At 44.6% G+C, this 25,836-nt stretch overlaps 1 protein-coding gene and 1 non-coding gene across 3 annotated transcripts in view; one reads left to right on the top strand and one right to left on the bottom strand.

The window, feature by feature from the left end:
* Nucleotides 1-25,836, bottom strand: part of LOC149872165 (alpha-1-antiproteinase-like) — a 96,091-nt gene that overhangs the window by 10,156 nt on the left and 60,099 nt on the right. Inside the window, exons 1-2 of one of the 2 annotated variants that reach the window (XM_090035000.1) lie at nt 4,157-4,209; nt 1,828-2,481 (exon numbers count right to left, since the gene is read on the bottom strand). In XM_090035000.1, the coding sequence (XP_089891126.1) occupies nt 1,828-2,470 (643 nt within the window). In that variant the 5' untranslated portion in view covers nt 2,471-2,481; nt 4,157-4,209. Of the gene's footprint in view, nt 1-1,827; nt 2,482-4,156; nt 4,210-25,836 lie in introns of those variants that run through there. The other variant, XM_090034999.1, reaches the window with a different exon arrangement.
* Nucleotides 8,494-8,572, top strand: LOC149872166 (small nucleolar RNA SNORD36). Its single transcript, XR_016440919.1, has one exon. It is a non-coding gene; the product is annotated as a small nucleolar RNA SNORD36 (small nucleolar RNA).

A 25,836-nucleotide genomic window follows, 5' to 3' on the forward strand; every position in this document is an offset into this window, starting at 1 on the left:
TCTAATCTTTGCTCTGCTAACAAATCACTGCGAATTCATTTACACATCAATTTACCATCTTTTGATTCCGTATCTATAAAATGGGTATAACGCTACTTACCATGAACTTAATAAGAGTGCAGTGAGAATTCATTACTGCTTTTACAAGACTTCAAATATATAAAATGCTGAGCATTTTGAAGACAAAAGGAAATGTATTACTTGGTGGCAGAAATGTCTTTGTGAACAGCAGAATTAATAAGATAATTTTGTTCATGCAAGTTTTACAGTAGATCAATCTGCTAAAAATATGCTCCTAATGTTTTTATCATCAGGTCCAGAAAGCCCAGAACGGGTCACAAAAACTGTTGGCAAAAGTTACAGGCCCAAATCCTAAGGTACAGAGAATGTACAAGTTTCTAAAATTCAAATATAATTTATAGAAGCACCTGAACTTCAAAATTGTTCTCCAGATCAAACCTAGACTCTAAACCTCTTATTTTCCATACACAATTACCAGAAGTAGTTAAGATTTTAAGGTTAGGCCATCACATTTTCTTTAAGACTGAAAAAACCCCCAACTCTAATTTTCCACTAAATCAGAGCTGGGAAGTCATTTCAGGTAAAGAACTTAACATTTTGGCTAAGGTCAATTGTCACAATAAATACATTTTTAGGACAGATACAGCAGATACCTGTAGTTGTGTATGCATGATGTGCAAGTCCTTATTCCTTTTCCTATGTTAATTTATCTCTAATATTAGAATGTATCATGCTTTATTAAGATTATAACTCAGCTTTACCTTACATGTAGTATTTTGTTTGCATTCCTGTTTAATTGTTTGGGTGGGCACAATTCACAATTTTTGCCCAGTATAATGACAGGAAGGAATTCCTGGTACCTGTTAACTAAAAGTCCATCATGAAGATGTTACTTGGAAAGAAAAGAGATGCATTTGGAATGACAGGGCTGCATGAATGGACTGGACTACATTCAAACTAGCTTTACCAGTGTATAGCCAATCCCTTCAGAAAGTGAAACAAATAAAGAAATGCAATATGAAAATGACAGAAAAATATTAATGCTTTAAATTTTGCTTAAATTTAAAATTGGAAAAACTATCAATGGAATAATAGTCAAATAATACTTTACAAAAAGACTACTGATGTTTTCGGAAAGATAATGAAATATTTCAGACTGCAGAAGTCGGGAATGATTCCTTGTGTCAGTGTAATTACTCACGTATGTAAATACTGATAGAGATGTGGCCCTGGGAAGATGCAAAAGTTCTAGTTATTATATGTGTTTTTGGACACGCAACACACTGAGCTCCTGATCAACATCTGAGTAAATACAAGGTTTTTCTTCTAGTTAAGATTTCATGTTTACTAGAACAGTATTCTATGAACTGAACTCAGAACATACTTCATAAGGAAGAACTTAACTACCCCTATTCAGCAAAGCTTGTAAGCATGTGCTTTATCTCCACTAGATTCAGTAGGATTTACAAGTATAAGTGCTCTGTTGAATACAGGTGCTCTCCTAAATCTAGGCCAACTTGAGTATACATTTTACTTACCTTTCAATCAGAAAAATAGATCTGATGGTGTTTTATTTATAAGCTTCAGAGCTGATTTGAAAACAGGAAGATTTTTCACCTTAATTTTTGCCAAAACATCAATAGCTCCAATCAGAAAATTATTTCTTTTTAAAACATGTTGACCAGCTCTGTTCATAACTAACAGCATGAGTAAGCTGTCAAGACAAGCAAGCTACCATTTCCCCTCACAAATAGTGTTTTAAGGAGCACAAAGGCTAGGGACAGGAGACCCAGAGACATGTCTTACCTTTAAAGTAAATAAAACTAACAAGAAGAATTTCAGTTAACTGATCAATATTATCGACCAATTGGACAATTTTCCCATTAGTTTTTTCATTTACATATCTGTTGATCTTTTTCTCAGCTTCTTTAGTATATCTGAAGTTTACTGGAAAAATTTCTTCTCCACAAACGATGTTGAGATTGTTTCGAAACTGCTGTAAAAGCTGGAGTTCTTCTGTCACAAACATGACATTTCCCATATTCAGCTCAATGCCATTTGTCTGGTGGTTTAACTTTTGCATGAGATGGCAAAAACTGTCATGAACTTCCTCCTCCTGAATCCCTTCTGGGTTAAACCCGAGCACTCTAAGAATCTGGTGCAGAGTCTCCAATTTAGCTCCCAGAGCTAACATCGCCAAAGTACTGGTTATGCTGATGGGTGAGAAAAACACATTCTCTTTGTTTCTGGAAGTTCCTGTTTCCTTGTAGAAGCATAACGCAAATTGGCAAATGCTGTTTTGTATCTTGTGAGCCCACGTATTTTGGCGGCTTGCACCTGGATTGAGTTCAGAGTGGCTATTGTAATGAGGGTACTTTGAATCATGTGGGCAAGGGATGTTAGCATGAATCCCAGCAAGCAAAAAGCACAGGCAAAAAAGTGACTTCATTTTCTATAATTCTGTAAGAAAATAAAATCAGATATTTCCTTTAATCTTAATAATTGTTCTTTTTACCACGAGCGTAATATGCATGTACTATCTGGCACCAAAGACCACAAACTATTTGAATTCTGTGGATATTATATTACTGTACACTTGGAAATAACAGCATTTTATTTTAAGGGAACAAATGATGTAAAATTACTGAATCTACTGAACAAGGAAGAAAAAAAGACTGCTGTCAGTAAGAGTAGAAAAGGCTGAAGTAACTTAAGAAATATCAGAATTAGCGTATGACAGACTAGAGACTTGTAGTTCTTTATGTTTTGTTTTTTCTCTAGCTTTATGATGGACTGATTGTAAACCTGAGGGTTAAAAGGACTATACAATAAAAACTGGTAAGAGAAGGAAGCTAATCAAGGATATTCAGTTACATTTTGCAGACAAAGAGAAAGGAAAATAAAGCAATATTGATGTTAGAGAAAGGGAAATGGAGAAGCTTCCACAAATGGATTGAGGGAGAGAAAGTAGACCTTTCATTAATGAAAACAGAATTAAAAAAGAAAGTTTCCCCAATGCTGGAGGAAGTGAACTGCTTTTTTTCAATGTCTGTACTTAATGAGGGAAAGAAAATTGCTCTGGGTGGTTAGTATGTCATAAAACCCTTGTTAAATGCAATGTAGCTTTTGGTAAAAAGGCAAACATTTTGGCAAATACATAGAAAAGGTATACCTATACAAAGCTGCGCATTGCTTGCACTTCCTTACCAAAGCATTATGGGAACAATCGAGTGACTGTACCAAACTGCTAATAAATACTTTTGAAACATCACAGAGAATAAAGGAGATACCATAGCACAGAACAAGCAAACCTCATAACAAGTAAGAGCAAAGTGTGATTCTGGCTGGGGGTGGTTAGGGAGGGCTGGTAAGTCTGAAATGGCAAGTTCTTGAGAAAACATTTATAGCAGAACTCTGGATGGTGCCCATGGAAAATGACAGTCACTGAAACAAGTGTTGTGGGAACAATCAATGCCAAAATACCCGTATAATATCCTTAAATACTGAAATCATCAGGCATCAACTACACCTAAATGCAGGGTCCAGCTTTGATCAATATGTTGGATAAAAAACAAACAGAGTAAAAATCTATGGGACCAACCCAGACAATGTGTAACAGTCAGCCACTCCACAAAGGGATAGCTTCTAAAATACAATGCCTTTATGAACAAACATTTCACCAAATTCTCCAAAACCCAACTAGCCTTGAAGCTGCTACCTCCTTAACCCACTCTGTTATTTACCTACCCTTCACATTTAAAATTGCCCAGATTCTCTCCTGGCCTTTTCTTTCCTCCTCTAGCCTCTGCCTTCTGTATACAGATCCTCCAGAGGTTACTCTTACTTGTATTCTCCAGTAGCTTTCAAGAAATCTTGTCTCATCAACTCTCTGTCCCAATATGATAAACAACATTTGGTACTAAAAAAATATTTAAGTCTTTCAAACATTATACTGGTGCAGTTTCCCTTCAAGGGAATATTGAATACAAAGATGTACTACACTGCAGATTTTTCTTCAAGGCTAAAACTGAACAAGGCAACCTGCATGTGTATAATTCCACAGACAACTTTTCAGGCATTATTTTGCATGTAGATAACATGATTTATAATTCTCCAAGAAAAAAGCATTACTTACAGCACAGTCAGAAGGGCCCTGTCAAATTTACTGGGTCTGTGCTTCTCCTTGCTCTGTTGTCTATGGTACTGAGCAGAAAGCAGGGTATCCTCTAGTAAAGATTTAACTAGATCATCCAGAGGCTTTGACTCATAATTTATAATTTCAGCAATTAGGCAGAGCGAATGATGAAACTAGTTTTACTGGGCATTTAATTTCACTGAATATGCATATCCCACATATGACTTTGTTTTCATTATTCATAATCATCTGATTCTCCTGCTCAGATTCAAACATGCTGTATTTAAACTGAGCCTACTGAATATCAAGATCAAGTACCCTTCCACATCTCCATTATCAAAATCTTTCATTTTTGATAAGCAAAGGAACACATAAAAGATAACAATTAAATCCAAAGGTACTGATTTAGGTTTGAATGACTGTTAGAGTGCTGCATCTCATAAGGTTTGCTGAAGTCAGTCTGAAAAGACCACTTGAATCTGGGGAGCAGTACGCATGGGGCGTGATCTAGCTCCAGCAGAAGATAATTATTACTACTACTACTGGGATAGATCTTCTAGTCCTGCTAAAAAAACAAAAGCAGCCCGAAATCTGGCTTAAAGACCTCCTGGAAAATTCCCACCCATCTCTCCTCCCTACCCCCCACCCCTGCAAGGCAAATATTCTAGTATTATTAGATTGATTGGGGCCCCTCTGTCACTCTCATATTGTGATATGTTGCTATAAGAAAGAGGGTATTGTTGGCATATACCCCACGGTATCCAGGTGATTCCCAGCTGATCCCTTGATGGGCAGGTGAATGAGAGTCTAACTAGGCTGGTCTGGTTTATGCCAAGGACTAAATTGATATCTTGTTGCACTGGACTTTAGGAAGCATGCCCCTCTGTCCTTGCACTACATGTCATTGGGTCAGACTAGAGAATCTGACCTGCAGTATTTAGAATCTAAGCCTTTTACTGAGATTTCAATGCAGACTCAGACCTGAAAGTGCAAAACCTGAGCTTCCATCTGTGTGTCTTCATACAACAGGGTGTTACAGAAATTCAAGATAGCTTGCTATATTTTACACTTAAAATTGCTGAATAATAAACAAGAGAGAATGGTTATTTGGTTGAAACAATGAATTGGCAACTGAGAAGATCTGATCTCAGTCCCTGTCTCTACCACAGATTCCCTGTGTGACTTTTGGCAAGTCACTTAAACTTCTTTGTTCCACAATTCTGCATCAATAAAATGGACACAATAATATGTTCTTTCCTCCATCCTTATCTTGTAAACTTTTTTGGGAAGGGACCATCCTGTACTTTGTAGTATGTAGGTAAAAAGTTTTGTGTAAAACTGGGGCCTTTAGGAGTCATTGAAATACAAACCACAACATTAATCAGATACAACTTTGTGGGAGTTATGTATATATCAGGTTAGTGCTCAATCGCTCAGTCATGTTCAATACTGGATACCTTCAACTTCTGTTGAAGTCCAGGAGACTAAAGCCACGAAAGTTGAGGGTTATTGGCATGTATGGGGGTATTCAACACCTTGCAGAACTAGTCCCTTCTAGGGAAAAACAAATGTGTTTTAGAACTGAGAACTGAGAAATAGAAGGCTTTACTGGACACAAAACAGAGTTTATATCGCATGTGATTCTATGCAGGCATGGTATTCACTTGAGAGAGTATTATAATTTCTATTTTTAGTGCAGCTTGCTTAGTGGAAATACCAGGAATCTTATTCAGAAGGAAGCCAAATGAAACACTGATGCCATGCTAATAACAAGGTGATGTCTGAGTACATAGGCTATATTTAAACACACACCTAAACCACACCTCAAAATGCTTGCAGGAGAAATACTTTATACTCAATGTGCATTTCAAGCAAGGGCAAACAGACACTCAGAAAAGTAAATCCATGAGATCTATTCTTTTATAGTGGGAGTATGAATTTCCTACCACTAGTGGCAGATAGCACAGAACTGAAGTCTGCATTTGCTTTTCATGTGGGATTATCTCCAGCATCCAGTTACAAATAGATTAGGTAAAGACGACAGTAACATAACTCCTGACTCATAGAAGCTCTTGCCTACTCATAGGAACTCTTGTTTCAATTTGTAGTCTGATACTTGATGTTGATGCTGGTGAGTAGCAGAGATTTGCTGCCAATAGTATAGCAAGAGGTTCCCAAGCACCATAGGTACAACTCTGTCAGGGCTAGCAACACTCAAAGTGCGCACAGATCATCAGCTGCTACCAGCAATCTATAACATAATGAATTACATCTTCCAAAGTCCTGTTTTAAGCAGGGCTTAATCAGACAGTGGTGTCAGAAGGTGACCTCTCTTTACTAGGTCATCCACCTTCTCAATGACCATTGTCATTGAACAACTGTTGGCAGCAGGGGAATTCACACTTTTCAGTCTGTTATAGGATTTTTTAACAGGTGCTGCATACCAAAGAGCACCTACCAGAAAATCATCGGCAATAAAGCACTTCCAAGTACCCTGGAATGCCACATAACCATGTTAGCTTTCTGATGTAGCCCTGACAGAACTCCTCCTGCTTGGTCATTCACCACACAGTTGCATTTCATTCCCAGAACAGTAAATGCATGCTCTGAAGCTTCCCTTGCTCCAGGTAGTTTGGAACACCCTTTCTTCCTTTGGCCTCTGGTACAGGTCTGTCTCTTGTCCGATCACAGAACCGTAAACTTGCTGCTCACCTGCCTTTGGTTCTCGTGCACCCTCCCTCCACTGTGCCCCTCCCTCCCCCCAGCAAGACCCCAGTAGCTTAAGCACACTCTTTTCCACAGCTCCAAACTTGTGGGTACTCTGAGATTTCATTTCATCCACCCTTCGAGGACACGAGTATCGAAAACAAACAGGCTCAAAGATATTTTAGCAATGCCTAAATATGTTCCGTCTTTACTTTAACCAGCACAAGAGATACATAGGTTTAGACATAATAATATACATATATTTATGCAGTTGCATGACTCGAGTGCTGTCTAGGGCTGTCCAACCTGTGGCCCACAAGGAGTTAAACTTCAGGCCCACGGGCTCCTGCCTGGTCACTATTCCCTACACTGCTCCTTCTGTTGCTGCCAATGCCTTTGAGCTCTCTCCGCCTCTTGGAAAGCCAGTGTAGTTAAGGACCTTTGCATGGGGAGGTGGAGGGGTGGAATGCAATGAAACATATGTGCCAACTTTTTTTTTTTGGCTGGTGGGTGTTTTGGGATTTTTTTGCATTCCCACTCTGAGCCCTGCACATGCCTAGTAGAGGCAGCACATTACTTAAACCCAGCTCACCCAACATGGCTTATGAGTGCTAAGCACCCACTAATTTTTTTGGTGGGTGCTTGAGCCCCCCAAGTACTCAAGGAGTCAGCACCTATGCAATGAAATATGTCACTGCACTAGTACCAGCAGAATGTACATAGTGTGTACAAAGAGAATGACAACTACGCAGCTAGCTGAAAGGGACTTTCCACAAAAGCAATTGATAATATTGCAGCAGAAAAGAAACAGACTGTCCAGCTGAAATGGAACCTTTATTCATTTTAAGTTAGATGGCATACAAATGAATGTGATTCCAAAAACTGAGTTCAGACAAAATAAAAAACATAAAAATAGCTCATTGGAAGAGATGTAGATAATATTTAGGGCTTATGGTAGTGAGTATAATAAGTCAACTAAATAAAAGCAAACTAGAAGTACAGGCAAATAAATTAGAAAAAAAAAAGAGTGTGATAGTACCAGAGAAAAGAGTACCTAGTATCAGATTAAAAATAAGTCACAGGAAATGGGGATACTCTCAACAGAAGAGAGCTGAAAGAGCCTAATTGCCTCTTGCCCTTAGGAATTTTCTCTTCTCCAAAGGCAGACACAGAAAAATGGATAGACTCATTGAGCTGTAAAATAGTGAGCAGATGAACCAAAAGAGTGACTGAGCACACCATTGATCAGTGGAAGGGAAAAAAAGAACAACCCTTCACTTTGTATAGGTGCAAAACAATACTGTATTCCTTTGAATAGAAGACACATTTGTCTTTAATCCAGAATTTTCCAACCCTCAGTTAGAAAAAAAAATCTCAGAGGCATATCCAAGGACACAACCTACAAGGTGTATATATGGGCTTTTTACTTTTTTTTTTTTAACTTGAATTTAAGACCCTGGAGGCCAGGATCAGGTTAGGTTTGCTTGCTACTGTAATTTACAGTACAGTACTACCTGCTGCAATTAACACCAAGTGCTGGGTGGCGGTTAAATAACCTGGCAATCTCTAGGGCGCCAATGGCTTTGGGCAGAGGAGCACCTTAGAAGAGAATACTTGTCTTACTCTTGACAGTGAAAATGCTGCCAAAAGGTTGTGGAACTGAAGTCTACTCCATGATTAGGTGGACTGAGCTCTTTAACCCTGATCAGCAGCTAGGCTAGGACTGGATCCCCAACAGACAGACAAATAGGTGATCTGATCTCCTTTGCTCCTGCAGCCAAACTGATTCTAAACATATTGGCACCTGCCTTTCCTTTGGATTAAACCAGAAAGGCCAGGAGGTGGATGCTGGTGTGTGGACAGCCCAGTGCCTCCATATACCCTGCCCAGGCTTTTGCACCCTGGAAAGGTCACGTTAGCTTCACTTTATCTTTCAAGACAGGATGCAACCTGGGAAGCACTAGTTACAAGTTGTAAGTCCAGCTCGTTTGTCAAAGACAGGGATGTTACAGGTTCCCTCTCCCATTGGGAAAGAATATTGTATCCCATCGTTCAACCATAGCCCACCCAGATAATAACGTATTGAGCTGTCATGGTCTGCCTGCTTCAATGGGTGCTTGGAGCCAAGAGCAAACTTGAACAGCAGAGTGTATCTGTGCACCAGATAAAAGAATGTCAGGACAGCCCATGTCAACACGGAATGCCAGGACCATGTGTACTGGCCCGACCGACACTCTTGTGAATACACAAACTTCATAGTTTGAATATAAAAACTTCATACAAACTCTGCAGTCACCCTTGCAAATGTTTAACAACTGATGCCTCACTAAGTGCAAATCTATTGTCTTAAGAAACAGACTGGTATCTAGAAGATTCAGGCCATTTTAGAAGAAATATTTTATTTGTAACAGGAGTTTTATATTTGTGTGACAAGGGGACATTTTTTACTACCTACAAGGGAGAAACATTGGGGTATATACCTAGTACCAAAATCAGACTAAGAATCATAGAATCATAGAAAATTAGGTCCCACTGGAAGGGATCTCAGGAGTTCATCTACTCCAACCCACTGCTCCAAACAGGACCACCTCCAACTACACCATCCAAGTCAAGGCTTTGTCCATCTGAGTCTTAGAAACCTCTAAGGATGGAGATTCTACAACCTGTCTTGGGAGCTTGTTCCAGTGTTTTATTACCCTCCTAGTGAGAAAATTCTTCCTAATATCTAACCTAAACTTCCCTTGAGACCATTGCAACTTGAGACCATTGCTCCTAGTTCTGTCATCTGCCACCACTGAGATGTTTGTGTTATTCTTAAAAGACCAAGGAGTTAAACTTATAGAATGATAAAGCTTGTTTATTCAGAGAGCCTTCTGCACCTATTAATCTGCTGTTCATTCCCCCTGGTTCCCTCCTGACATTCCCAGCCCAATATAACAACTTATACATAACACTCTTAAAGGTACCCACACATCTTCCCACTTTACATGTAACTTATCCCCACTAACATTGGAAGTTTAGTTCAATTCATTGTTAAAGCACATTTAACAGTCTATTAGTCTTTGTGTTGGCTTTTTAGCTCTAAGTGATTTTCTCAGTCTCTCTGCGTTCTCAAGCCTTATTGGTTCGGTTCTTGTTTGGTTTCCTTGTTCAGATGTCTCTACTTCTGTGTTATTTTCTAATCTCCGTTGTCATTTCTTTTTGTTTTGTTGTTAGCTCTGTTTCCTTTGGTGAATCTCCCAATGTGGCTTCTTTTCTCTGCTTTACAGCCTGCAAGTGTTGTCTGTTCCTTCTTAATACCTGTCCTTCCAGTGTGACTACTTGATAGGATCTGAGCTATTTGATGGGAAACTATTGCTTTTTGTTTCCACATTTGTCCATCTGAAATAAGCATCATATATTTGTTGTGCAGGTGTGGTAACTCCCTGGAACCCCTATCATAGTGACATTTTTGTTTCAGTTTGTCAAATTTTAAAAATGTTTTCACATTTTGCTTTTTCTTCTGATGAGCATCATTCACAAGATTTGTCAGCCTGGTCTTGAGTTTCCTGTTAAACAGGATTTCTGCTGGGGACAATCAGTGTTTCCTGGGTGCTGCTCTGTAATTTAAGGGTGATAGGTAAACATCAGTGTGTGAATCTATAGCTTTATTCAACAATTTATTCATTATTTCTACTCCATTTTCCACCAGACCATTAGCTTGTGGGTGTTTAGAACTTAAAGTGTTATGACAGGATCCATATTTGTTTGCTAAATCTTTAAACTCAAGACAGTTGAACTGAGGTCTTGTAACAGGGAACCCTGGCCCTGTCACCAAAAAGCAGGTCCGCCCCTTTAAGGCCAGAACTTTCCGGGCATGAAGTGCTGGTAAGGAAGGGATTCAGTGCTGAGCCTGGCCAGCTAGTCAGCTGACTGGAAGGGGCAGGACTATAAAAAAAACCCTGGGCACAGTGGCAGTAAGGGACAGGACAGCAGCGCAAGGGGAAGGAGTGCTCCAAGAGCTCCACAGAGAAGCTGGGTGGGTGGTCCAAAGGTGGGAACTATGGAAGCTGTGGAGAGATAGCAGCTGCACCACAGCAAGGACATTAGCCAATGGTAGGGAGCTGAGGCATGAACCCCGTGAATGTAAGCTGACCTGCTGCTTTGCTTGATCATATTGGTTGGTGACTGTACCCGCCTGGCTTCGAACATCCGGTCACGCGCCACACGTCCCTGGATGTTTGGGGTTGTCCTCCTGTCCGTCCCTGTGGTCCCGCCGAGTTGGTGTCTTTGACCCGGATAGTCTCTCCCTCATCTCACCTGCCACGACTTTGATTTTATCCCAATGGTGGGGTTTGACTATTGACGTCTCTCATGCATAGGAGCGTTGGACGATGATCTTCTGCGAGGCTCCACTTCCCCTCTACCTCGCCCTTACACCCCACCTTGTTGAATCCTGACGATCTTTGGCCAAGCCCCTCCGATAGTTGAGTCTTCACACCCTTTACCTAGCAGGCTACATGATAGTCAGGCCAAAGGCCCCCTTCGCCCCCTTACACCTCATAGTCAACTAGCCCTGCCTGTAGCTGTAAGCTACCTGGGCTCCTCATCCAGTGACCCCTCCAAAAGTGGGCAATGAAAAAAAAAAAAAAACACACACAAAAAAAAAATCACCGATGAAGAAATACGAGATACTAAGGGATGGCCTTTGCCCCCTTTATCAGCTGCTCCCACAGATTGCCCTACTCCAACCAGCTCCAGCCCTTAAGACCCTTGGCAAGCCTAGACTGGGTCTGGGTCAGCCTATACTTTCATAGTTTCTAGTGTCAGAAGGGACCTGAGTAGATCATCAAGTCTGACCCCCTGCCATGGCAGGAAAGAGTACTGGGGTCAAACGACCCCAGCAAGCTGTACATTTAGCCTCCTCTTACAGACCCCCAGGTTAGGAGCCAGCACCACTTTGCTTGGAAGTTGGTTCCAGATCCTAGCCGCCCTAACCGTGAAGTAGCGCCTCCTGATATCTAGCCTGAATCTACCCTCTGCCAGCTTGTGACCATTATTCCTGGTCACTCCTGGTAGTGCATGGGGGAACAGGGACTTCCCCAGTGCCTGCTGGTCCCCTCTGACTAGCTTGTAACAGGCCACTAGATCCCCCCTCAGCCTTCTCTTGTGCAGGCTGAACAGGTTCAGGTCCCATAGCCTCTCCTCGTAGGGTCTGCCCTGCTGCCCCCGATCATACGAGTGGCCCTCCTCTGGACCCTCTCCATGTTGTCCACATCCCTCTTGAAGTGCAGCCCCCGGAATTGGACACAATACTCCAACTGTGGCCTGACCAGTGCCGCATAGAGGTGGAGGATCACCTCCTTGAACCTGCTTGAGATGCATCTGTGGATGCACAACAAGGTGTGGTTGGCCTTCCTGACTGCATCCCCACACTGCCAGCCCATGTTCATCTTGGCATCAATGATGACTCCAAGATCCTTTTCTGCCTCTGTATTGACAAGAAGGGAGTTCCCCAGCCTGTAGATATGGTGCCGGTCATTCCTCCCCAGGTGCATCACCTTGCACTTGTCTGTGTTGAATCCCATCCTATTCTCATCCACCCACCCCTGTAACCTGTGTAGGTCCGATTGCAGCCTATTCCTCCCTTCTAGCATGCCCACATCCCCCCCACAACTTAGTGCCATCAGCAAATTTGAACAGGGTGCTATTTACCCCCTCATCCAAGTCACTGAAGAAGATGTTGAACAGTGCAGGCCCAAGGACCGAGCCCTGGGGAACCCCGCTGCCCACATCCCTCCATGTCGAAAATGACCCATCCACCACCACTCTCTGGGTCCTCCCCTCCACTCTTTATCGAGTCTGAGGATTCACTGTACTCCTGGTGATCCCTCTCGGGGCATCTTCCCCACGTCTCCTGGTGGGGCGGCTCTATGCTGCTAGTGCCTGTCTTGTGTCGCCCTTCCTGCCGACTGTGCCCTTCAGCCCCGGCCTGGGGTACCTCCTTGAGGCTGTCTGAGCCCTCTACGGTCCCACCTGGTCTGGCGTTCTGGCTTCTGCCAACTCTTCTGGTTCTTTGCAGGCAACTCCGGGTCGCAAATCCCTCCTGCTCTCTTCTGTCTCTGGGTCTCAACTCAGCACTCTCGCCCCCTGTGAGATGGTGCCCGTGGTGTTTTCCTCACAAAGGGAAAACACCCCCTGCTGGAGGTGTTTTCCTCACAAAGGGTTTCACTTTCTCCTCCTGTGCTGCAGGATGCAAATCCCCATGCTCCTCTGGGAGAGACTTCCCTTCTGGTGCTCCTGCTGGTCTCTTCCCTTCTTCCTTGCCAGCGGCTCCTTTTATCTCCACCGGCCGGCTCCTGCAGCTGATGTTATCAGCTGGCTGCAGCTGTATAAAGACACAGCTAACGAACCACTCAGGTCCCGCCACCATTTCCGGCTATAGGTAAAAGTTTTTCTGTTTTCTTTTTCTTCCCCGGCCAGCTCCTGCTCCCAGGGTTCCTCCCTGGCTCCTCGGGGTTTTCCCCCTTGTTTCTCCCCATGACAGTGAAAGTTATAATTTTTTCCTTTTTTGATTATTGAATAACAGTGGTGGTTTGGGTGAGGCTATTAAGGGATGGAGGAGGTCTCATAGAGGATCCACGGCAGTGTGGGGACCCCAGTGCCAGAGAGGACGCAGCACTTTTCAGGGCTGTGAAAAGCCCAGGTACCAGTAAGGCACGGAGCAAGACAGCACTTTGGAGTGACACCAGAGCCTGAAAGCACGAGCTTGAAAAGCTGGGGAGGCACTTGGGGTGTGATTTTGCTTTGTTTTGTTCTGATTTTTTTGGACTGGGAGGGGGTGAGTTCGGGGCTGTCCCCTGGCCTTGAACTTGTGCCCCCCCCCAGCTGTGGGGCTGGTGGCCTTGCCTCAGGACCAGGGGGGGCTAGGCTTCAGATTGGAGCTCCAGATACGGGAAAAGGCTAGAGCCTTGCAGTCAAACCTTGTTTGGTGGGGTTTAGACAGGGAGGCCTAGCTAGAGAGATAGACAGGGGTCAGGTCCATGTATGCGAAAGGCCCCAATGTACAAAATACAATAGGCAGTCTCCTGCTTGCAAGAACATCAACAATAATTTCCATCAAGACGTGGCAGGTGAGTAGAGGGCAGGACATAAAAACTCCAAGGAAGGGCGCCCCACGTAAGGCATGGATTAACAGGGAAGATGGCACTGGGGAGGGCAACCTGTTACAGGTCTGTTGTCACAATTTGTGGAATCTCATGTCTAGTAAAAATCAATTTGATGCGAGTTATGACACGGTTTTCTGTTGTGCTTTCAAGCAATGAAATTAAGGATAGTGAGAATAATAATCTGCACTAACACACTTTTTTTCCTGCATGCATCAATAAGTCAATGCCCATTTGTTATCATGGAGCTATGGGGTCCTCTATGACCATCATGGGTTCTTTTCTTTGCACTGATGTGGACTTTAGGCATGTTGTACAAGCCTTTACAGCATCTTCAATGTCATTATTTGGTGTTGGGCCAATACAGAGCACCCCTTACTCTCCTTTTGCATTTTTCAATTTCTATATACCCCTCATGTGTTCTGTTTAACATGCATTTCTTTAGCACTGCTGGAACAACAAGTAATGAGACTTTGAACAAAACGCCATCCAGTACTGACATCTCTTCCTTGAACTGAGAGTATAGTCTAAGTATATGTTTTCCAGGCTGACCAGCATGAATAGCTGTTACCACTTTTTGCAATGCAGTGTCCTGAGCAGTAGCTTCTGTAATTAATGCCCCTATTTTATTTGTGACAGAAAGCACTCTTTTAATTAGATTAACATGTACTATGTCTGAGTCTGGAATTCTGTCATTTTCTATTGTGTCATATGCTCTGGACAACGTATCTGCCAAAAACCTCTTCCCTGGTGGGAATCGGGAAATGCTCCCTTTTGATGTACCTGTTCATTTGCTTAGGATCCAGACAAAATCTCACAGATCCATCTTTTTTTCCCTATTATGACTAGTGAATGAACCCAAGCAGTTGTTTGCTCTATTTTTTCTATCATGTCCATGTTAACTAATCTATTTAATTTCTTTTTCAGTTTCTCCCTTAATACAAGGGGAACATTTCTTGGTGCATGTAAAGTTGGGGGTATTTGGATCGTTTAATTCTAGCTTGTACTCAATGAAAACATCTACACATGCACTCAAGTGCACATCTGTTACTGCACAGTCATTTAGGACTTAGTAACCGCCATTACAGTGCAGTCCCAGTGGCACATGGGTCACTTCCAACCCTAATGCACAGTAAAATCAAGTTACTGCACAATAGTATTGGTATCATGTTTTGTGCCTGCCCACTCTATGTTGTCATAGCAATGGTTGTCACCATAGCTTGTTGCTATGGCAATGTAGCATCTTGTGTAGATGCACCCAGTTGATAGTTTCCCTATGCCTTGAAACACATCATAAATATCTTTTTCTGTGTTCTTGCTTTCTAATTCCTCAATGGTATCCATTTTCTTAATCAGACCTAGAGTTTTACACATTCTTAACCCAGTAATTGGCACAAACTTTCCTGGGACTCTTACTGTAACAGGGCAAAGACAGCCCTGTTCCTTTGATGTTACTAAGTTACAAGTATGCAGGGAGAGTCAGGTCAGGAACAGGACAAAGTTAATTACTTAGTAAACACAGTTGGGAAGGGGATCGCGCCCAGGGTGATTAACTGATTAGGAGCCAGCAGCTACGTAAGTTCACAGCAAGGGGTTTTCCTTTCCCCCCCTAGCGCACAGTGTGGAGAGATTCAGCAGGGACACCAGGAGTGGCAGACCCAAATCTGAAGCAGCTTGCTGATAAGACCCGCCGACTGGGTGTAGGTAACCACAGTGACTGGTGAAGCAAGGAGGTGAGGAAGAGAGGAGAAACTTACTGGCTGAGAGAAGGTACCACAGAGAAAGGATCCGCTGGTACCACAGGAAAGAGAAAAGAGAGTGGGATTGGAGTGGAGCAGACTGCATGGTGGTGGAGAAAAGGGAGACCACCAGCTGTAAGAACATCCAGGGTACTCCACAACCTGTGGGGAAGTTACTAATAAATGAATTTTCTTTTATCCTGCTTCTGGGGTGATTTACTACACCCTCTCTCTTTGGGAAATTAACTTCTTATTCTTCCATCATTCCAAAACATGGCAGGCAAGTCCCAGGGAGGCAGATTTCATTATTCACCCTCACCCAGCCACAAGTGGTGCATTGGCTGGGACACAACAAATAAACCCTGACAGGATGGAGTCCATAACCCTACTGATTGGCAACAAGCCCACACCTTGATGTTGAGGATTTTACAAGGACAACAAGTCCAGATGGAGAAGCTTATATGAATGAAGACTCAAGAAGCTGAGGCCAAGATTAGTCTGTTCGTGCGGCAACAAGACCTCAGTAAGAAAATTGAGGCACAGCAAGTACACTGGTCCTGGGAAATGGGGGGAGCCTCAATGCCTAAGATGTGCTCTCAGGATGACATCAAAGCCTTCAACTGTTGTGGCAAAATGGGATCCCAACACCTGGACCACCCAAAAAAGACTGCTACTGATAGGAATAGCAGAAGTGGCTTACAGAGCATTAACCCAGTCCAAGGCTAGAGATTACAAGGTCAAAACTGCGATCTTGTATCACCTGGAATTGAATCCCAAGATGTACAGACAAAAAAATTTAGGGCCAAGAAGTGGCGGGAGGAACTTTGGCCATGCTTACTCACCCAAAGATTAAGGGATCTAGCTGAACGTTGCCTACATCCTGAAGAAAAGACTGGGGAGGAGGTTGTGGACTTGATAATACTTGAATAGTTCCTGACTGATCTGGGGAGGAGTGCCCAGCAATGGGTCAGGAGGCATCTGCCTAAGACTGTTGAGGAAGCCCTGCAGCTAGCAGAAGACTATATTGTGGCCAAGGCTGAAGGGGAACCCCTAAAGAGGGAAAGGACTGGGAACCCTGCCAAACCTGGATGAGCAGAAGGAGGCTCAAAAGGAAGGAAGATGGAATTCCCTAAGGTCCCGAGTCAGGAGGTTCAGAATGGGGAACAACATGAAATTATATGCAGGGAAAAGGGGCACCTGGCACGTCTTTGCCACCAGAGGCTGCAAACTAAAGCTGTGTCCAACTACCCTCATGAGGAGAAAATGGACTGTAGTTTTGAGAGACATAAGGGCCCATGGAAGAAATCAAAACCTTTGATTGATGTTAGGATTGTGACACTATAATCCCTGCAGTAGTCTACATGGGCCGTACACAGACCATGGTAAGGGCAGATCTGGTTCTGCTACAGATGGGCACTCCAAAGAATGCGGTCAGCATGGTCTGCATACATGAGGCTTCCTACACATATGAAAGAAGGAAACTCTGGCTGACAGTACTGGGAAAAACTGAAGGATTGGCAGTGGGGTTAGCTGAAACCTTTCCCTGCCCTATGCTGCTGGATGTAGATTGGCCCCATCTGTGGGAAGTAGTGACACGGGTAATGGAAAAACCAGAAGGGTAAGGAGTACCTTACGCAAGAAGTCTATTTTGGAGAATCGGCCAGTCAGGAGGAAGAGGAGTTATATTTGGATAAAATAATTGGAAGAAATACCTTTGGGGAAGAGCAGACCCAGGAACCACTCTATCAAAACATTCTGAGGAGCGTCTGGCAAAGAGAGAAGATGAGGTGCTGGACACAGAACCTGAGATTCGAGGTAAGGGATGACATTCTACAGTGCATGGAAAGGGGAAGGGATGGGGATGAACAGATCCAGGTATTGGTGCCCTGATCTTGTTGGAGGACCCTGCTCCAAGTGGCCTGTGCCCTCCCTATGTGGGGGCATATGGGGAAAGATAAGACAGAGGCCAGGCTGATCAGAGGGTGTTCTGGCCTGGGATCCGTAAAATGGTTCAGCGGTACTGCTGGGAGCGTGCAGCTTGCCAAAAGACCAGTTGGCTGAAACCACCCTGAGCTCCACTAATGCCTCTCCCATTGGCTGGGCAACCCTTTGATTGGATAGCCTTGGATATAGCAGGCCCCTTTCCACAGAGTTGGGCAGGATACCAATTCATCCTCATGACTGTAGATTACACTACCCGATTCCCAGAGGTGGTCCCACTACAGTCTGTGACAGCACCCAAGATAGCCAAAGCACTGATGATGTGGGTATCCTAGGTAGGTATTCCCCAGGAAATCCTAACAGACTAGGGAAAAAACTTCATGTCCGTGGTCCTACAGGGGGTCTGTAAGACATTGCAAATCAGACAACTCCGAACATTGGTGTACCATCCACAGACAGATGGCCTTGTGGAGCACTTTAATCATACTCTCAAAAGCATGATCTGAGCCGCAATACAAGGAGAACCCAGTAAGTGGGAGGAAATGTTGCCACCTTTGTTGTTTTCAGTAAGGGATGCCCACAGGCATCTACTCAGTATTCACCCTTTGAGTTGGTCTACAGGCACCAGCCCAGAGGACTAATTAGCCTCATATGTAAAGGGTGGATTGAATCAGAACCTGGATGGTCTGCACCCCCAAAGGTGGTAACTGATTTTAGGGAGAGACAGGAGAAGGCTAGGGGCATTGCACAGGAAAATCTGGGATGGAACCAGGTAAGGCAGAAACACTTATATGACCATCACACCCAAGAAAGAGAACTGCAAGAAGGGGATCAGGTGCTGGTGATGCTACCAGACAATACCCACAAATTGCTGGCACACTGGCAGGGACTCTTTCAAGTGGTTAGGAAGGTGGACCAGTGAATTATGAGGTGTTGAGGACAGAACCTAAATGAAAGAAACAAGTTTATCACATCAACCTTTTGAAAAAATGGCACCCACAAGAGGAGTGGCTCATGCAGAAAAGTGGGGACTTAGATGACCTGGGAGGAAGATGACCTGGGAAGTGGGGACCTAGAGGACCTGGGAAGACACCAATAGGAGATGGAGCAAATAATAAATGAATTCCACGAAGTTTTCAAGGAAATCACAGGGGAGGCATGAGGCATCAAACATAGGATCAAGACTCCAGCGGGTTGTGTCATCCAATAATCAGTGGAGAAGATTACCCAGACATCAGTGGGAGGCTGTTAAAAAGGAGGAGATTGAACAGATGCACTGACTGGGGATCATCGAGGAATCATAAAGCCCCTGGAGGAGCCTACAGGTGATAGTTACTAAACCTGATGATACACTCAGACTTTGTGTGGATTTCCGGAAGGTGAACGGGGTAGCTGAATTTGATGCATTTCCCATGCCCAGTGTAACACGGGGCCTACCGGGGCTGATCTCTGCGTGGCCCGACCACTTGTTCTTAGGCTAACCACCCACCTTCTCACCTGCCATGCCTTGGTCTTAATTGATTAATTAATTAGGTGGGAAGCTGTCCATTTTCAGCCCCGCTGCTAGGGGGCGCTATCTGTGGCTCCATTCCTCCCCTACACCACAGCCCAAGTCTTGCTGATGACATCAAGGTTCTCATACGTGCCAGTCCCCCATGATGGGGCCCAGAATCCTGCTCTAGGACCCCCAACTGAGTTCCTTCCCTGCCACACCAGGCCACATATTGCCCTGCTATCAGTTCCCCTTCAGGGGTGGTCGCCTCACTGGGACCTTCGGCTCACACTAGCCCCGGCCCACCTCTAGGCTAGTTGGGACTCCAGGCCCCTGGTTCTTGGGCATCCCTCTCGGTGGGCCCCCTTGCCCTTCTGACCCTCCTCTTCCTGGCCCCCGTCTGGGCCAGTCAGGGGAAGCTCTGACAGGCATTGATTTATGACCCATACTCTTTTCCCGGGGTGTCCCTCTCTGGGTCCTCCTCCACAGATGTGGGGAGCTGCAGTTACCTCACACCACGACTGGGGCCTCAGTGTCACACAGGGGACTCTCACTCCCACCCTGGGCAGCAGGTCATGGTACCGGTGTTATATTCAACCCAAACTCTGCCTCCCTGCATTGGAGGACTTGCTGGGGTCAGGACTCAGCTCTCTCTCTCTGGCTGAGCCCCCTCTTTCTTCACAGGGCTCCACACACTGCCCCTCTCACACTGGGGGCTCCACACTGCTCATAATGCCCCCTTTACTCGGGGTCTCAGGGCTTCTCTCCACAGGTGGGCTCAGGTGGCCGTAGCTGTGCCTGGCCCCAACTCTCCTCCTTGGGGACTCGAACCCCTGCAGGGCTCAGGCGGCTTCGGCCACACCTGGCCTCCAACTCTCCTCCTGAGGGCTTGCATGCCCACAACTACCTCCAGTGTGCGTGACCCACCCAAAGGTGAGGGCTAGGGGTGAAGGTGCTCCAACCCACCTTTCTCCAGGGTGATCACTGGCTTGGGATTTCCTGGGGGCTCCCGCGCCACTAGGAGCCTCACCAGGCCACCCACTCCTGGTGGAGTGTAGTTTCTGGTTGTACCCAGGACCAGGAGCCTCCTGCCATCCCCTAAAGCTCCTCCCTTACCTGTAGATGAAACTCAGTAGCCCTCAGGCCAGGTGCTGTTGTTGCCTCCTCCAGCAGCCAAACTGCCTTGTTTATATAGGCAGCCCTGAGCCTAAAATGGCTGCCTTCATTAGGCACCTGGAGGCTGCCAGCTCCAGGGCCTTAAAGTGACAGGCACACCTAGTGCCCTGCCATACCCAGAATAGATGACATGCTGGAGAAAACTGGGACTGCCAGATACCTCACAACAATAGACCTCATAAAGGGGTATTGGCAGATACCCATGGCAAAGGAAGATCAAGAGAAGATGGCCTTTGGTACTCCACAGGGACCGTTTCATTTAAATGGATGCCCTTTGGGCTACACGGGGCAGTGGCCTCTTTTCAGAGGTTGATTGACTGAGTCCTGGCCCCCTACCAGGAATATGCATCTGCCTTCATTGATGATATTATCCTCTTTTCAGAAGAATGGAGACAGCACTGCAAACATCTGCAGGCCATTCTATCAGAACTATGCAAGGTGGGTCTGACAGCAAACCCAAATAATGCTCTCTTGGAAAATGTGAAACCCCGTACTTGGGGTTCATTGTGGGTCAAGGCAGAATTCAGACAGTAGCTGATAAGGTTGATGCCCTGCAGCAATACACGCTCCCAAGACTTTAAAACAATTGAGATCCTTTCTGGGGTTTGCTAACTACTACCGACAGTTCATAAGAAATTTTGCTCAAGTAGCAGTCCCACTTACAGATCTAACCAGGGGGAAGAAAAATCCGGTCAGATGGAATGACCAAATGGTTCAGGCCTTTGAAGACATCAAATGTGCCTTATGCCAGGCACCAGTATTGTATACCCCAAATTTTCAGAAAACATTTTACCTACAGATGGATGCTTCCGGCACAGCCTTAGAAGCTATCCTGTTCCAAAAGCAGTATGGGGAGGAAAGACCAGCGGCTTATGCAAGCAAGCAGCTATCACCTCCAGAAACCCATTATTCCTTTCACAGTTCACATAGGTGTAGTGATTCACTGGGTGGGGAGTGTGGAACTATTTATGTATTATCTTCTGGGAAGATGATTTGTTTTAATAATTGATTGTGCCCCTCTCAAATGGCTTCAGTCAGCTAAAATGGACAACACACATTTAACAAGATGGTCTTTAGCCTTATGGCCTTTTTACTTTTCAGTGGAGCACGGGGCTGGCAGGGCCAATATAGCTGCTGATTTCCTGTCACAACGTGAAGGATGAGATGCTGTCACTCCTGACTTGACCTTGACAAATGCAACAGAAAAAGGACTGCTCACTATAGTTTTGTTCCTTATGTTCAGACCAGAGGGAGAAAGTGTGTAACAGGGCAAAGATAGTCCTGTTCCTTTGATGGTACTAAGTTGCAAGTATGGGGGGAGAGTCAGGTAAGGGACAGGACAAAGTTAATTACTTAGTAAACACAGTTGGGAAGGGGATCGCACTCAGAGTGAATAATTAACTGATTAGGAGCCAGCAGCTACGTAAGTTCACAGCAAGGGGTTTTCCTTTGCCCCCTGGCGCACAGCGTGGAGAGATTCAGCAGGGACACCAGGAGTGGCAGACCCAACGCTGGAGCAGCTTGCTGATAAGACCCGCTGACTGGGTGTAGGTAAACATGGCGACCAGTGAAGCAAAGAGGTGAGGAAAAGAAGAGAAACTTACTGGCTGAGAGAAGGTCCCACAGAGAAAGGATTCGCTGGTACCACAGGAAAGAGAAAAGAGAGTGGGACTGGAGTGGAGTGGACTGACTTGGGGGAGTAGGCTGCACAGTGGTGGAGAAAAGAAAGACCGCAAGCTGCAGGAACAGCCAGGCTGCTTCACAACCTGTGGGGAAGTTACTAATAAACAGTTTTCTTTTATCTTGCTTCTGGGGTGATTTACTACACCCTCTCTGTTCTTATTCTTCCATCATTCCAAAGCATCTGCTGGGAGGAGCAGACGGCCAAAACAAACCACTCACGTAGGTTCTTAAACTGTGTGCAAGACCTCCACCTAACCCAGGAGGTGACCAGTCCCACCAGGGGTAATGCCTTGCTAGATCTGGCCTTAGCAACAGGGGATGATCTCATGGGTAACCTGTGAGTACACAGTGACCTGGGAGATAGTGACCATCATTTGCTTGATTTCACAATCCAGCGAAGGGTGGGAAAAATAACCAGTGAGGCTAAAGTGTTAGATTTCAGAAGGTCCAATTTTAGTAAAATTAGAAGGCTAGTTAGTGAGGTGGCTGAACTCAAGAGTATTGAGCTTATGGCGGTCCAGGAGTGTTGGCAGTTTCTCAAGGGAGTGATCCTGCATTTGGTAAGCCCTGCAACAAATGCAAAAGATTCATTCATTTTGCAGGAGCCAGCAGAGTAACGAAGCCATCAAAAAAATCAATCACTGACTGGTCATGATTCAATCAATCACTGACTGATTTGGCCTTAGCAACAGGGGATGATCTCATGGGTAACCTGTGAGTGCACAGTAACCTGAAGGGCATAAGCAGAGGCCTATTCATTCTTCGAGCAATTCTCTTTGGCTGCCACTTACCTGCTTCATAGCAAGGTCTTCCTTTCTCTGTTGTTTATGTGTTACCTTAGATTTTTGCAGTCTTGTAATCCTGTCTAGCTTAGCTTGTTCTGTTTTTTCTCCAGCTTCTGTAGCCTGGCATTTGTTATCTCAGCTACTTGGCACATTCTAACTGCCTTTTCCAAATTAAGCTCAGGATGCATTAGCAGTCTTTTCCTGAGGCTTGTATCCCTTACACCTAATACTATTTGGTCTCTGATCATGGACTCTTTTAGGTCTCCAAAGTTGCATGTCTGGCTCAGAAGTCTGAGGTCTTTCATCCAGGAAAAGGCCAATCTGCTTAATGGGAACTTTGCATCAGTCTTTCATCAGTTATAATGGGACTGCCCTGCCTAGCAAGATGCAGGATGGCCAGGGTGAGGGCATATTTATACCCAGCATCAGTGCTGATATAGTAAAGGATCACCTTGAGAGGCTGGACACCTTCAAGTCAGCTGGTCCTGACAGATTACACCCTAGAGTACTCAAGGAGCTGGAAGGTATCACAGCCCAACTATTGGCAAAAATATTCGAAAACTCGTGGCACTCAGGTGAAGTACTTGAAGACTGGAAGAAGGCCAATGTGGTACCCATCTTCAAGAAAGGATGGAAAATAGATCCCAAAAATTACAGGCCAATCAGCTTGACCTCAATTCCCAGTAAGATTCTGGAGAAAATAATCAAGGAGGCCCTTCTGGATAAGCTGGCTGAGGGCAACATCCTGAGGGACAGCCAGCAAGGGTTTGTCATGGGTAGGTCTTGCCTGACCAATCTCATCTCCTTCTATGACCAGATGATATATCACCTGGACAAGGGAGAAGAGATTGATGTCATATATCTGGACTTTAAAAAAGCTTTTTTATCTGATGTTCCATGACCTCCTCATGGAGAAATTGGCCAATGGTGGCCTTGGCTACACCACAGTCTGACAGCTGGGAAATTGGCTCCGAGGTCAGACCCAGACAGTAGTGGTCAATGGTATTGAATCATTATGCTGCTCCATGACCATGTGGCATCCCCCAAGGCTCTGTCCTTGGATAGGTTCTCTTTAACATCTTTATCAACAATGTGGACATTGGTGTCGAAAGCACATTGGCTAAGTTTGCCAATGACGCTAAACTTTGGGGCATAGCGTTCACCCCTGAGGACAGGCTTCTGATCCAGGCTGACTTGGACAAACTTAGTAAGTGGGTGGATACAAACCTGATGACATTCAATATCAACAAACGTAAGGTACTCCACCTTGAGGGGGGAAAAAACCCACAGCATGCTTATAGGCTTGGCAGTGCTATGCTTGCTAGCGCCACTGCTGAAAGAGACTTGGGGGTCATGATTGACCACAAGATGAACATGAGCCACCAATGCAATGTCGCAGCTGGTAAAGCAAACAATTCTCTGGCTTGCATCCATAGATACTTCTCAAGTAAATCTCAGGATGTCATCCTCCAGCTGTACTCAGCTTTAGTGATGCCACAGCTGAAGTACTGCATCCAATTCTGGGCTCCACAATTCATGAAGGATGTTGAGAAGCTTGAGAGAGTCCAGAGGAGGGCCACGTGCATGATCAGAGGGCAAGAGAAGCCTTATGAAGAGAGGCTGAGAGTCATGGGACTCTTCAGTCTGGAAAAGTGCAGGCTCGGGGGGGATCTGGTGGCTGCCTATAAGGACACAAGGGGTGTTCATCAGGATCTGGGAGAATCTCTGTTCACCAGAGCGCCCCAAGGAAAAACAAGGACCAATGATCATAAACCACTCTAAGATCATTTTAGGCTGGACATAAGAAAAATGTCTTTACTTTCCAAGCCCTCAAAACCTGGAATAGACTCCCTCCAGATGTGGTGCAGGCACCTACTCCGGACTCATTCAAGAAATGTTTGGATCCTTTGACCCTAGCTGACATCCTGCCCCTGGGGCAGGGGGCTGAACTTGATGATCTTTGAGGTCCCTTCCAGCCCTAACATCTATGAAATCTTTGACAAACTCTCTTATTGTCTCACATTCTTTCTACTATCTTATGTGAAAATTATACCATTCAAAGGCTTCATTTTGTTTGGGTATACAATATTCCTCAAACTTTTTAATTACTGTGCCATAGCTTTTCTGTTCTTCTTCTGACAGTTGTAGGCTATTGTAAAGAGAGAGAGCTTCTGGGCCTGCTATATTAAAAAAAAATAGCTACCTTGAGTGAAACTTCCTTCTCTGTACCTCCACTGGCCGTCATATCTATAGTGAATGTCTACTTAAATTTCTTCCAGTTTTCTGCTGCATTGCTGGACAGCTTTAACTCCTCTGGAATTCTGAGATGCCCCATTTTTTTGTCTTTCTTCATACCCGACTCCTGGTACCATGTGTTGTTCTCAGAAGATCAAGGAGTTAAACTTATAAAATGATAACCCTTGTTTATTCAAAGAACCTTCTTAGCCTACTAATCTGCTGTTCCCTCCTGCTATTCCTGGGCCAATATAACAACCTATATATAACACACTTAAACATATCCACACACAGTCTAGCTCCATCCTCTTTGAAACCACGCTTCAGGTATTTTAGCCTGCTATTAAATCCCCTCTCAGTCGTCTCTTCTCCAGACTAAATAAGCCCAATTTAGTAAGCCTCTCCTCAGAAGTCAGGTGCCTCAGCCCCCTCACCATTTTCATTTCATTTCTGTAGTGGAGGGCGCAAAAAACTGAACACAGTACTCCAGATGTGGCCTCACCAGTGCTGACTAGAGAGGAATAATTACTTCCCTTGACCTGCTGGCAACATTCCTACTAATGCAGTCCATATACTATTAGTCTTCTTGGTAACAGGGGTATATGAACTCATATTCAACTTATTGTTAACTGTAACTCCCAGGTCCTTTTCAGCAGAGCAGCTGCCTAGCCAGTCAGTCCCCAACCTGTACTCATGTATGGGACTGTTCCACCTTAAGGGCAGGACTTTGCACTTCTCCTTATTGAACCTCATGAGATTTCTTTTGGTCCAATCCTCC

The sequence above is a fragment of the Crocodylus siamensis genome, chromosome 2 (genome assembly GCF_052110815.1).
Source record: "Crocodylus siamensis isolate JL-2025a chromosome 2, ASM5211081v1, whole genome shotgun sequence".
In the NCBI taxonomy this organism is placed as follows: Eukaryota; Metazoa; Chordata; order Crocodylia; family Crocodylidae; genus Crocodylus; species Crocodylus siamensis.